The sequence below is a fragment of the Sus scrofa genome, chromosome 13 (genome assembly GCF_000003025.6).
Source record: "Sus scrofa isolate TJ Tabasco breed Duroc chromosome 13, Sscrofa11.1, whole genome shotgun sequence".
In the NCBI taxonomy this organism is placed as follows: domain Eukaryota; kingdom Metazoa; phylum Chordata; class Mammalia; order Artiodactyla; family Suidae; genus Sus; species Sus scrofa.
Window position 1 is genome coordinate 45,186,631 of NC_010455.5, and position 14,310 is coordinate 45,200,940.

Genomic DNA, 14,310 nt, shown 5'->3' on the forward strand with positions numbered 1-14,310 from the left:
CAGCTTTTCCAGAACGAGCTCTCAGCTAACAGAGTGACATAGCCCTCCTACTGGTCTTCCTGAATTTACTCTGTTCTTTTCTCTAAACCATTATTCACTCTGAAGCCAGAGTGATGTTTCTTTCCAAAGCGTAAATCTAACTTTATTAACCTCCTTGCTTAAAAACTCACACAGTGAAAATTCCCTACAATAGCATGCAAGTTCCTGCATAGTCCACCACCGTGCCTCCTCTTCTTCCTTGGCTGGAGCATCAAGCCCCCTCAGCCTCTCTGGTCCAGCCATCCCGGCCTTCCTTCAGTCCCTCTTGATCAGCACACTCCCTCCTGCCACTGGGCTCAGCACGGGCTGTTCCTTCTGCTGGGACTGTAGACCCCTTGCCCTTTCACCTACTTCCACTCAGCATCAAACATCACTCCCTTGACTTCCCTGCTAGATGTCAATCTCACAGTATCCTCCCAGCACGGTGTTGTCACAGGTGTGACTTCTTACGTAATTACCTGATTGATATCAGTCTTCCCCACCAAGGTCCCTGAGATCAAGGTCCATGTCTGATTTTTCTCACTGTTGTATCCCCAGTAAATTGTAGGGTACGTGGCCCACAGCAGGCACTCAGATATTTGTTGAATGCGCAAATGATTTAATGTCTACCTACAAATAACACTAGGGAGAAACTCTTCCACAAGTGCCACTGAAATAGTTGTCATGGAGCAAATGACAATAGTAACAGTGGGCAAGTGACTGTTGCTTAGGAAGAGCCAACACACAACAGGAGACCAGAATATGTGTGGCTGTGTTCACAGTACCCAGGACCAAGTGCGCTGCTTGGAAGGGGAGCCCAATCCTTCTGCAGCCCCGACATCTACCTTAGCACCTAGGAAAATGCCCAAAAGGTCAGTGGCACTTGGCTCTCCTTTATTGAGTTCATTTGAGCTTACAGGTGTTATTTCCAAAGAGTTCATGTCCACAACTTGGTAGCCAGGATAGTGTGAGTTTGGTGCCTATGATTACCCACCTCAATCCAGCTTTAAATTCGACTGGAAAATTAAAGAGAACAAGGAGTTCCTGTCGTGGCACAGTGGTTAACAAATCTGACTAGGAACCATGAGGTTGCAGGTTCGATCCCTGGCCTTGCTCAGTGGGTTAAGGATCTGGTGTTGCCATGAGCTGTGGTGTAGCTCAAAGATGTGGCTAGGATCCCACTTTGCTGTGGCTCTGGCGTAGGCCAGTGGCTACACCTCCAATTAGACCCTTAGCCTGGGAACCTCCATATGCCATGGGAGTGGCCCTAGAAAAGGCAAAAAGACAAATAGTAATAATAATAAAGAGAACAAATTTGCAGCTCTGACTGCAAACCCAAAAGGTAATACATTAAGACAAATGTCTTTGCATCTTGGGAGACATTTGTTAATCAAAATTGGTAATGATTTTAACTGTACGGCATATTCTTTCAAATGACGGAAATTTTTTTCAGATCATTCAAATGGGTGAAATTATGGCTCATGAAAAATATTCTTCCTTATGTAATTCCCTTTAGGGAACCTACTTCGGTTCAAAAAAATTAATAGGTCTCAGGTATTCTGCTGGGCCAGAGATAGTAGGAGATACAGAGTAACCTCAGAGCTCTTGTTTTCAAGGACCTCACAGACTAATGGAGGAGATTGTAGCAATGGAAAATAACACAAGCCAGGTGTTCCTGTTGTGGAAATGAATCCAACTAGTATCTGTGAGGATACAGGTTCAATCCCTGGCCTTGCTCAGTGGGTTAAGGATCTGGCATTGCCATGAGCTGTGGTGAAGGTCACAGATGAGGCTTGGGATCCAGCTTGCTATGGCTGTAGCATGGGCTTGCAGCTGTAGCTCTGATTCGATCCCTAGCTGGGAACTTTCATATGCCACAGGCGTGGCCCTAAAAAGCAAAAAAAGAGAGAGACAGAGAAATACAGGCCATGCTGAAAGTTTACATGGTGTTCTATACACTTAGGATAAACCGTACATCATTTATTATATGAAGGAGATAATAATGGTTCACAGTATTTAGAAAATAAAAGAGCTCATCAAGAAGGCCATAAAAGGTCTAAGATATCATAGAGTCCAGCTTCCTAATTATACAAGTAAGAAACATGAGGCCCCCAGAAGTCATGATCTCTTGGCTAGTCAGTGCCCATACCAGATCTTGAACCCAAAACTTCACTTTGAAGAGCTGTCAAAGATAAGACCAAGTTGTACTGTTCTTACTGGCTTTCTCCAAACCACTCCAGCCATTGGGGGTTGAAATATCAAGCAAACATGGATTTTCTTTTTATAAGGGAGCAAGATCCATCTCTCTGCCTCCCATCTGGCCCTTTCCACTCTCCTTCTCTTATATCAGGGGAAATAACTTCCTCAAATGCAAATCTGATTATGTCATCCCCTTCCTTCCATGGCCCTTAGCGTAAAAACCTGCAGCCTTCCTAAGGCTCACTCAGCAGCTCTGCTCCTGGCCCTTGACTGCAGCCTCAATTTCCACCTCTCTCTCCTCCCTTCTCCAGGTTCCAGCCACACTGTTCTTCCTCTCTTCAATCACGCCATGCTTTTCCCCCACCCTGGGGCTCAGCCCATACTGTTCCCTCTGCTCAGAACATGCTTGCTTCTTCTTCACCTAATGTTGCATGTGGCTCAGATAAAATACCGTTACCCTGAACTGTAGATGGGTGAGTCCTTCCCTGGCCCATCTGTGCTCTGCCATTGCTCTATATCAAATTACCTGTTTAACATCTGTCTTCTGCACTGGACCCTTAGCCCCAAGAGTGCAGGAATTGCTTCATCCCCACCCTCCAGCATAGTAGATTCTTAGATACGCTAAGCTGCTGGAACAAAGACACTTCAAATCCTTGGTGTTTTACAGAGCAGGAAATTGTATTTTTCATGCGACAGTCCAGAGTGGGGGTTACAGGTCCGTGGCACTTTTACTCCATGTCACCATGTAAGGACCTAGACTGATGTGGCTGGTGCCTTCAAGATGTGGCTTCCGAAGTGCCCCCAATCATTTCTGTGTTAATCATCTGGAAACGAAAAAGAGCATGGAAAAGCTTGCATGGAAAGAGATGGCTTCTCTTCTGCTCCTTTTCCACTGGAAGGCATTTCATTACACAGTCATAAGACTACAAAGAAGGCTAGGCTGTGTGGTCCAGCCATGGCCAAGCTCCTCTTCGCTATGTGACCAGGGAGAAAGGATTTTGAAAGAGAGATGGCTGCTCCAACAGAATGCTCAGTGCAAATTGAAAATAATCTTTAGGAGTTCCCGTCGTGGCACAGTGGTTAACGAATCCGACTAGGAACCATGAGGTTGCGGGTTCGATCCCTGCCCTTGCTCAGTGGGTTAACGATCCGGCGTTGCCGTGAGCTGTGGTGTAGGTTGCAGACGCGGCTCGGATCCCGCGTTGCTGTGGCTCTGGTGTAGGCTGGCAGCTACAGCTCCGATTAGACCCCTAGCCTGGGAACCTCCATATGCCGTGGGAGCGGCCCAAGAAATGGCAAAAAGACAAAAACAAACAAACAAACAAAAAAAAACCACTTAAAAAAAAAAAAGAAAAGAAAATAATCTTTAAATCATTATGTTGCTCTACTTTAGATGCTGATTATCAGTACCCAAACTCCCAGAATCATTATGTCTCTTTCACTTTGTTGGCAGAATTTCAGTATCCAAACAACTGGCTTCAATAAAAGGTAAGGCCTGGGGTGACAGAGATGTATGTGTTTCTCCTCTTCCATGAGAGCATGCCAAGAGTTAAATATCATAGGACATCAAAGAATGCCGATGATGTAAGAGACCTTGTGGATGAATCATCAAACATTTATGATGTGCTTTTTAAACATTTGGGAACATCCTGCTGTGTAGCACTGGGAACTATGTCTAGTCACTTATGATGGAGCATGATAATGTGAGAAAAAAGAATGTATACATGTATGTGTTACTGGGTCACCATGCAGTACAGTAGAAAAAAATAATAATGTTTTGGGGAAATTAAAAAAAATGCCAAAAAAAAAAAACACATTTGGGAACAGAGATCCAGGGACAGGTATTAGCTCCCCCAGACTTAGAGGCCAAGCTAAAATAAGACATGGACCCCTGACTCCTAATTCAGTGTCCATCCCCCCATGCCCAACTTGTCTCCACGGGCAGCAGCATCAGTGTGTCCAGAACAAGACCATCAGCATCTGACTCATGAATGTTCCATGGTACTCAGGATGCAAATAAGTCCCCAGCTGCCTCTGTTGATTAAGCAAAACACAGTGTGACAAACTCCCAAGGTATAAATATTTGCCCTCAGAATTCCAGTTCATAGGTAAAATATCTTTAGAGCTAACATTATCGTCATGGAAATAACAGTATATGAAAAAAAATGTGCTCATATACTTGGATCATTTTCTTATTCCAAAATATGTGGCTTATTTACAGCATAACAAGCATAGCTGGATACTCCTATATTGCAGTTATTTCTCCTCCTGGGTGGTTAGTCTATGCATCCAAAGGATAGGCTTTATGTTTTAATTTAAATAAATCATCCTAATGAAAATAGTATTTTTATACTCTCACAACACGAGACCCATGATTTCTTTTTTATAATTTACACAGTTTCAGGTACTTCTGATAATTGTCCAGGACAAAATATTATGTCCATGACATGATAAATATCCATGACATTTCTCATGTAACAATCCTTTCTGGGGCTTTGAGGGGAGTTTGTAACTATCAGCCTCACTGCCCCTCAACAAACATACACACACATCCCGTTCCTAGCACTAGACTCCTTACATTAGGCTAGTGAGCCATATTTACTCCCACGTCCTAAGAAAACAGAATAAATATGCCTTATCTTGCCAGAATGTTTTCTTCAGTGATAAGAAATTTTAAGTGTTATTCATTGAATCAGACATGGTTAGATCATGGAATGGAAGGCAGTACCAACTACATTTTCTCTTCCAGCTACATGGGTTTAGGCCCTTAATCTCTTGGGGGGAGGTGGGTGGAGATAGGGGTTGAGAACATATTTGCCACTAGCATCCAAAGTAGTTTTATTGTGGAAAAGTTTGAGACGTGCTGGAGTTTTGGGGAAACTATTGATCTAGCAAGAAAAGAGCAAGAGATCTACTAGTTTTTAGTTTTGTCAAATACTAACAAACTTGGAAAAACCACTTTCCTCCTGTAGGTCTTTATTTTTTCATTTGCCAGAATAAGTAGTATTAGAATAAGTTCCAAAATGAGCTGATTCTGACACCTTGCTGTACTAAGGGTTGTGTTTCTACTATGCTAAAGTGTTAGGAACTCACTCGATCAAACGTTTCATGTTTCGTGTTCCACGTACCAAGGCAGGTAAGGAGAGAGAGGCAGAGAGTTGTTCTGAAGCTCAAGTCAGTTCAGTCCAGTACACGTATGCTGAGGCCTACAACACACCAGAGTCAGGCAGCGAATGCAAATATAAGATGCAGTGACTGCCCTCAGGGAATACGCAGTCTGGAGCTGAACTGTCCAGTATGGTAGCCATTAGCCACATGGAGATATTGATCCACTTGCCATGTGGTTAGTGTGAATTGAAATGTGCTATAAGTGAAAAATTATGTCAAGACTTGAGAATTAGTAGGAAAAAGTATAACATATCCCAATAGTTTGTTTCTGTTGATCACGTGATGAAATATTTTTGATTCATTGGGTTAAATACTATATTTTTTAAATGATTGTATCTGCTTCATTTCACTTTGCTAATGTGACTACTTAGAAAAAAATTTCATTATAATTATGACTCGTATCTTCTTTTGGACAGCACTGATCTAGAGGGTAATTTAGACAGAGGAACAGAGTGTTTTGGTGTGAGGGTTATGATAAGTTCATGTTTAGGGAAGTAGAGAAGCACAAAGGAAAGGTATGTAGCCCAGTCCCGGGGTTTGGGAAAGAGTCCTACAGAATATGCTGCCCGAGAAGCAGCATCTCCAGGCAGTGTACATCATGGGGAAACAGCAGACAGGCTGTGTGACCTTGAGTAAGCTACTTAACCACTCTGTGCTTCAGCGTCCTCATCTAAAAAGTGCGGATGACACTGGGACTCATGTCCGAGGGCGGATGTAAGAGTTAAAGGAGTCAAATTGCGAACATCCCATAAAGAAGTGGCTGATGTAGAGTATTAGCTCCATAATCCTTTATTACTATTGTCCGTCAGAATACAAGCTCCAGGGAATCAGGGATTGTGCTCTTAACATCAGCCCCTGATCTCTCCTCAGAACTAGGACAGGGCCTGGCCATAAGTAATTATTGGAAGGATAGAGGGCATAAGAAACTACAGACAGTTTTTTATATTATTAAAGAGTAGAAAGTGAGCGAGGAAACAGCAGGAGAGGGGGATATGAAGGGCCTGGTTTAATACCCTGTCCACTGCCCCCATTCCCAAGGCAAGAGAACTGAATAAAAGAAACATCCATCCTTTGCATTTTTAATAGCACTTAGCCCTTTACAATATGCTTTCACACATTTGCTCACAACTCTGTGAGGCAGACAGGGCAGGAATTAGGAGGCAACATGCTGGGTTTATTAAGGGAAGAACCCAACCATAAAAACAGGAAACCAAAAGTATCATTAGTATTGGTAGGGTAACCAGAGCTCCTTGTTATCTTTTATTTTTAATTTCTTCTAGTGCTGTTTTTGCCATGAGCATATGTTATTTTATAGTCAGGAAAAAAACGCATGCTGTGTTTAAAAGATTGGAGGAGAAGGAGGAGAAGTGGGCTGGGCCAGATGGAGTCCCCATCCTAGAAGGCAGTCAGACCTGAACTTAATCAGAGGATTGGGAAATGTCAGGATTCCACAGCCTCCATGGAGATGCTCTTAGAAGGAGTTATTCCAAAGCAGCAGATCCATCTTTCTATGGCCTTTCAAGGAAGACAGGCCTTCAAATCTTTCCTCTGCCATTTCTGAGCAATGTGGCCTGAAGGTTTTTAATTGTTTCATGTGTCAGTTTCCAATATATGAAACTGAGACACAAATAGTACCTACCTTTCTGGGTTTGCCAAGCATTAAATAAGATTTTGCTTGAAAGGCATCTGGCACCTAGTAAACAAGAAATGTGTCTGTCATTTGCAGGCTCATGCACAGCTTGAAAGTTCACCCCTTCCTTGCTAGAATGGAACTGGCAGGAGAGTAAGAGGCTATTGTCCCCCATGAGAAGTCTCAGGCCCAGTAAAACAACTCATACTAAAGCTTTCCTAATTATTCTGCATTACCAATAAATAAATCAACTGGTAAAAGTTACAGAAGGGAGGATAATGTGAGAAAAAAATGTGTATATAATATATATATATTATGTTTATGACTAGGTCACCTTGCTGTGCTGCAGAAATGGACAGAATATTGTAAATCAACTCTAATTTTAAAAAAAAATGTTTTAAGTTACAGAAGGTTTGTTTACCTCCCAAGAAGGTATGCTGCTCCCTGAGCCTGGAACACTCAATGCAACCATCCTCCAAGGTTGCCCCACCTACCCTGTACATGGCAATTCCACCTATCTTATTGTTCTTAGCTTAAATAGTAATCTTCTTACAGATGCCTCCAAAACCACCTAAGTACTTTTCTCCCCAGACCTACTCTGTAATTTCCTATTTTTTTTTCTGTCTCTGTACTTTCTTTGCCTCACATATCACAAGTTGCACATATGCACATTATGCATGTAGATGGAGAAAAAAGTATCATATATATGCATAAAAAAACCCATAAAAGTATACACTCATATTCTCTTGACTCTTACTTATTCCTCCACTAGATTGCAAGATAGGTGAGGGCAGAGGCCACATGTGGTTGTGTCACTTCGGGTGCTAAGCAGCTCAGGATGTACCAGGAACACAGTAGGTCCTCGATACAAAAGCCACCTTTTACTTAACTGATCCTCTTTCTTTGAATCAATGATTACTGTACGTTCTCTGGGTGGAAAGCTGTGGGATTTTTTTTTTTTTTTACATTTTTAAAAATTAAAATATAGTTGATTTCCAATGTTGGGCCAGTTATCTTGGGTTCTGTTTTTCTCTTCTTCCTATTCATTCACTCAGCAGTATATACTGGCACCTACTACATAGCAGCCATTTGTGCTGGTCACTGGGAATATGGTGATGAAAAGGAAAGCTATGATCCCCGGCCTCATGGAGCTTGCATTCTAGTTGGAAAGAAAGATGATTAAACAAGTGATAATTGTAAAGTGGGAAAAGTCCTTTTAACATGGGGACTGAGAGAACAGAGAGGATAAGAATTTTCTCCACTGCACCTTGTAGAGTACTCAGGTTTCACTCTGTGCTCCTCACTGGAAAGAAGTGAGTAAGTGCCACCATTTCATGGAGTTTAAACCAGAAAAACCAGCTGGGAGATCACTGTGTGTGAAGTCATGAGTCAAAGAGAACACTTTTCTATCATGAAATCAAAGGACTTGTCCTAGATGTCACTCTATCTCACTGGTGATGCTCTATCTGACATAGACTATAAACTCCACAAGAGCAGGACTTCATCTTCAATGAAGTATCCCTAATGCCAGGGACTGTGCCAAGCACATAATATGTGCTTTATAAATGTTTGTTGAATAACTGAATGAAATTACACATTTGAAAATCAAGGCTTAGAGAGGTCAGGTGTTTTTCCCAAGGTCACATGGCAAGCAGGGGGTCGATCTCATCCTAATTCCACTAGCCACTGAAAGAATTTTTGTTCTTTATTATTTAAAGATCCAGAGTCGGACACCTCCATGTCCCACCCCCAGACAGGTGACAAAGAGCTCAAGGTCAGGCTCATATTGACACACAGCTTTCAACTTTGTCCCCAAGTTCCTGTGGAAGATAGAGCCTCATGTCTGGGGAAGGTCATTTCTAACATAGGCTACATTGTTGTACACCTCTTCTCCCATAGCTCTGCGCAAGGGCTCAGATCTGGAAAAAGCCATCGCTACTGCTGCTCTGATTTTCAGAAACTCTTCTGACCTTGACGGCAAACTTGGAAAAACTACTGCCAAAAACCTGCTGCGAACCCAATTCAGGAATTTCACAGAGGTAAGAGAATTAACAAACTGGTAGAAAGAGGGAGCCACACCATAATGGCTGACCCAAAGAGCCAACAATTCCAGCACAGAGCCCTGTTTTGTTCTTTGTTCTTTCATTCAACAAATGTTTACTGAACAACTACCCTATGCCAGGAAGTGAGTTGAGCGCTGGGATTAATGTAATCAACAAGCTAACAAGCCGGCTGAGAAGAGATGTGCCAAAAAAGTGATTAGAGATGGTCAAAGACCATGAACGAGTAGAGCATGCAATTAAAGAAAAAAACAGGGACCCATCTTGGGCTTGGTGGTCAAAAAAGGGGTCCCAGAAAATTACAGGATAGCTGAAGAATGAGATCGAGGGTGAGAATGACAGCTTGGAGGACTGGGCATAAAGCATGTCAAAGGCCTCTGAGGTCAGTGAGCCCTAGTGAGAAGGTGGAGGGAAGCAGGAAGTTGTAGGGGAGGAGGCAGGGGGAGGTGGAGAGAAGCTACATCTACAGAGGCACAGCCTGAGGGCGGGAGGAAGCCAGGGATGGTTTCTACATCCATGAATGAAGAAATTACATCAGCAGCAGCAGGAGATGAGACTGGGGTGGGGGTGGGGAGAGAGACAAAGAAGAGGAGAAGAAATGTGGGGAGGGAACCTAAACAAAGGAGGACATTGGTTGGGACTAGGGTGGCGAATGTGAGAGGCATTTGCAAGGTGGATGAGCAGGGTCTGATAACTGATGGGCTATAAGGACAGAAGGAGCAAATAATAATACCCCAGGTCTGCCCGTGGGAAGTAATAGCCGGTGGTCCCACCCCCAGAGAAGAGAAAGACTGGAGAATAAGCAGATTGGAGGGAGGGAAGGGGGGGTGCAGGGAGGTGAGAAATTCCGTTAGGAGGTGTCAAATTTTAAATGTCTTTGAAACTTGCCATTGCAGAAACTCAGGCAGCAACAGGGTATATGAGCATGAAGGTCAGAAAAGAGATCTGCAGCAATGAGAGTCAGCAATATAAAAACAGATCGGAAGGGGGTGACCTAAATCATCTGGAGGCATATTCAAATCCTCAGCCATTAGAATACCATCTTCAGTATTTCTCCCACATCTGCCTAGAGCCTGTATTATATTTGACTTAGAACTTTTTAAGTTAACGCTCTACTTAAATGAAATTATTTTATAAGGAGCCTTGATCACCCTTCTAAATGTAAATTCAGTGGGTAAAAGTGGAAGGTAGTAAAAAACACAGTTGACCATTCTTATTTACTCTTTATTCTTGCATCACCTAAAATTGCATTATGTTCTACCAGCAGTATGTGCTCCAAACTTCGGAAAATACTAGCCTAGGGAAAATGTGCAAAAAGAAAAGAGAACCTCACACAGAAACTAAACCGCCAACATTTAATAGTAGCTCAAGTGAGAAAAAGAGTTAAATGGAAACAGTCTCTCAGGTTCTCTGTGTATTCTGAGAAGTTAGAAAGAACTATTATAGTCCCTTTAAAATATAAAATATATATGGTTTAGCATACTACGGTTATATAAGGTGTCATCCACTGAGAGACTCTGGGTCAAGAGTACATTTTTCTATGAAGCTATGGTTATTTCAAAAGAGTATGTATGAACTCGTCCTTTTCTTTTTAATTCCACAAATAAATGATTTTTTCTACAAACAGTGAATAGAATGTTGGTTGCTGGAGGGTGGAGGGTGGGCTGATGTAAGTCAAAGGGTACAGATTTCCAATTATAAGAAGAACAAGTTCTGAGGCTCTAATGCACAGCATGGTGACTGTAGTTAAAATCTGATCTGCATACTTGAAAGTCTCTGAGAGTAAATCTTAAGTATTCTCACCGCACATACAGAGTTAACTCTGTGAGGTGATGGATGTGTTAATTAGCTTGATCTTGGTAATCATTCCACAAAGTACGTGTATTATCACCTTGTAACCTTTAAATATATACATAATTAAATGTGTCAATTATTCCTGAATAAAGTTTTTAAAAATGTGTGTGTGTGAGAAAGAGAGAGACACACAGAAAAGTGACAGGAAAGAAATATTAATAATAGTTATCTATCTTTGGGTAATCTGTTAAAGGGTTATTTTTACATCCTCTTTTTAAAAAGTATTTTTTCTCAGTGTCCAATATTAAACATATTATTTTTGAAATAAAATTTTTTAAGAAAAACTAAGCCAGAAACATCAGGCAGAACTGACAAGAGATCAAAAGTTCTGGGGAGTCTTTACAGAAAGTGTGGGAGAACATATCCTGTATCATCAGCTTCCATCAGAAGCCAAAAGAAATGACAAATCCCAAAGAATGCTGCGTCTACCTGGCAAATTCTCAGCAAGCTTCTAACTAGTGTGCAAATGAGAACCTAGTGGATGGATCACATCATCTGAGGACCCCAGAGGGAAAGAATTCAAACCAAGGTCATTGGGAAAGGCACCTCATGTCCCTCAGGTTAGGCTGAATCCCAGAAAGGCAGCCAATTTCAGGATCTCTAGCAGCAGACATAGCCAGGCCCCATGCCATCCCACCCTCTCCTCCAGGTGAGGGGTTAGACACCAGGCACCAACTCCAGGGGACCTGAGGGGCTCCTCCCTGGTGTCCTCAGTCTCAGGAGCTTCCCTTCATGGAGCATCCCTTCAAATGCCATTGTGGTCCAGCCATCCCCTCTGCCCCATGAGATCCCCTAAGGCAGACAGGGCAGAATATTCTTCACTACTGACTGGCCTTCCTCCCAAATCCTCTCTGCTAAACTGAGCTAGACCTTCTGGCTGAGGCCTGGGTTCTGAGGGGAATATGTCCTTTCTCCTAAACCTAATGTGGGGGATCTTACTTATCCCTCTATAGCCAGCCAGAGAAAATAAAACGCAGCACCTAAAAGCACTGCTAAAAAGATACAAAAGCAAGATGGCGGGCCAGGCCCCAAGAGCACTGGAACTTGTCAGCTCCATGCTCTTATAATATGTAGAAAAAAGAGAGGAAGAGAACCTCCAGCCATCTCTGACCTCTGAGCAAACAGGGTGCTTAACATTAGTAAAAGACTTCTCTCTCTCTCTGTCTCTCTCTCTGATCTCTAGCTCTCCTGGGAGAGGCAGAGACAGCTCCTTTCACTCTCACTGGTAGGTGTGACCCCTAGAGGAGAACCAGCCCAGAGAAACATGAAATGTCCAAGCCTATAAGAGGAGTATCATCACTCCCAATGTGCCTTAGTCATTGCTATGTTGGTTTTTTCAACTAGCACATGGCTGCACGTTTGGAGTTGAACTAAATGCCATGAAGCAAATGACCTTCACATTTTTGATGCCACTTGGGAAGATAGTTCACAAACTGTGGCTGGAACTGAAAAGCATCTCCATTTATGTGCTATTCACATGTCTTACTTCAATCTGTCTATGGGGACCATGAACTTGGGTTTGATTTACAGTCACACTAAATGCTGATCCTTCTTTCAAAGCACATATTTTTCTTTTAGCATGTTTTATTCCATATTTATGAATAATCTTATGCTCAGTAGAACACACAGTTAATACCTCCAAATAATAAAGGGATTGTAGTTTGAAAATCTGGAAACATAGCAATATCTGTGTTTGTAGAGGTGGACATGGCAGTTGAGTGTGGGCTCCAGAGTCAGGCAGCTAAGCAGTCAATCCTGGTTTCCCACTAATAGCTGACTAGCTTTGGGAAAATTACGTAATTCTCACTGAGTCTCTGACACTGCATCTGTATAACAGTGGGGATAACCACAGTATGTATTCAATAAGGCCTCTGTGAGCACTCGGTGAGGTAACCCATGAAAAGGCTTAACACATGGCTAGACTAGTAGAACTGGTAGCAACTTGACATGTCGTTAATAACACGTTTACTATTGCTTATTATCTGTTACACCAAGGTGGCACCATGAATTAGGTATTTTTACTTTTTCTTCGTTATTCTGACAGGGACAAGAAACCAAACCAAGATACAAAGACCTCCTTTCTGAACTCGATGAGCATACAGAAAATAAGCTGGATTTTGAGGATTTCATGATCTTACTGTTAAGCATCACTGTAATGTCAGATCTGCTACAAGATATATGGAGTGTGAAAGTTAGGCAATAAACAGCTTTAAATATATAGTTAGATAAGTGAATGGCAAATGCCAGTGTTAAGTGATTAAAAATTTTTCTCATTTTTAATTAACTGAAGGTACCCAGCATGTATCTATGGTTGCTTGGGATGGTTCTGATTGCTGATATTCAGACCCAGTACAACTATATAAAACAAAAAAAAACCTATGCCAACTCTTCACGAATGTTTAAATAATGCAGCCTCTGGTGTTTTACAATATGATAGGTGTCATATATCGCTGAATATTACATTGCTTTTGCTGAGTCAGTAATGTCTTACAGCACTTTTTATTATAGTCCTTACAGCCACTCACTCGATCATTCATTCACTTATTAAACAATATTACTAAGCCTCTCCTTGATGGTATTGCTGAGAATACAGTAATGAACCAGCTAATCCGTGCCCTCACACATGCCTGCAGAAGTCCAGCAGAAGAGATAGACTACAAGCAAATTATCAATCAATTGTACATACAGTGTAATTGTGATAAGGTCTCCAGGAAGCTAAGAGAGCTGTTATCACTGACCTAGGATCAAAGGTCAGAAAAGCTCTACTTACATTCTGCAAAAGACAGAATTATTGGGGGGAAAACATATCAGCGTTTTCCAGGGCTACAAGTGGGAAATGCAGTTGTTCACAAATGGGCAGGAGGGAACTTTTAGGGGGGATGGGAATGTTCTATATCTTTGATTGTGGTGATGATTACAATGGCTGCACACATTTGTCAGACTCTTAGAAGTACACACTAAAAATGGTGAATTTTACTGTATGTGAATTAATCCTAAATAAACATAACTTAAAATTCTTAAATCCCATAATCCTGGTAATTTCTGGCCATGTTTAACCAACAACTCCTTGAGAAAAGGATCTAAAAGTGGCCGTGTCCTAAGGACACACATCCCCTGTGGACATCCCTGTATCCCTGAGTCTGAATTCTACAAACACGCACAGGTCAACACCTGAATCTTTGAGATAGACTTTCACAAAGATTTTTACTCATTATAAAATTATTGTAGCTTCCTGAGGAGTTCCCATCGTGGCTCAGCGGAAACAAATCTGACTAGTATCCATCAGGATACAGGTTCAATCCCTGCCCTTGCTCAGTGGGTTAAGGATCCAGTGACATGAGCTGTGGTTTAGATCACAGATGCAGCTTGGATCCCATGTTG

At 42.0% G+C, this 14,310-nt stretch overlaps 1 protein-coding gene across 1 annotated transcript; it reads left to right on the forward strand.

Moving 5' to 3' along the window:
- Nucleotides 755-13,956, forward strand: SNTN (sentan, cilia apical structure protein). The gene is made up of 4 exons (XM_003132294.4): nucleotides 755-890; nucleotides 3,671-3,705; nucleotides 8,915-9,054; nucleotides 12,974-13,956. The coding sequence occupies exons 1-4, from the start codon at nucleotides 781-783 to the stop codon at nucleotides 13,130-13,132; spliced, it is 444 nt and encodes a 147-aa protein (XP_003132342.1). The 5' UTR covers nucleotides 755-780; the 3' UTR covers nucleotides 13,133-13,956.

Excerpts from the sequence above, each read along its gene's own strand:
- SNTN (XM_003132294.4), top strand. The coding sequence starts at position 781 with ATGTGTGGCTGTGTTCACAGTACCCAGGACCAAGTGCGCTGCTTGGAA. Across the intron at positions 891-3,670 it reads CCTAGGAAAATGCCCAAAAG|AATTTCAGTATCCAAACAAC; the intron begins GTCAGTGGCACT and ends CTTTGTTGGCAG. Across the intron at positions 9,055-12,973 it reads AATTCAGGAATTTCACAGAG|GGACAAGAAACCAAACCAAG; the intron begins GTAAGAGAATTA and ends TTATTCTGACAG.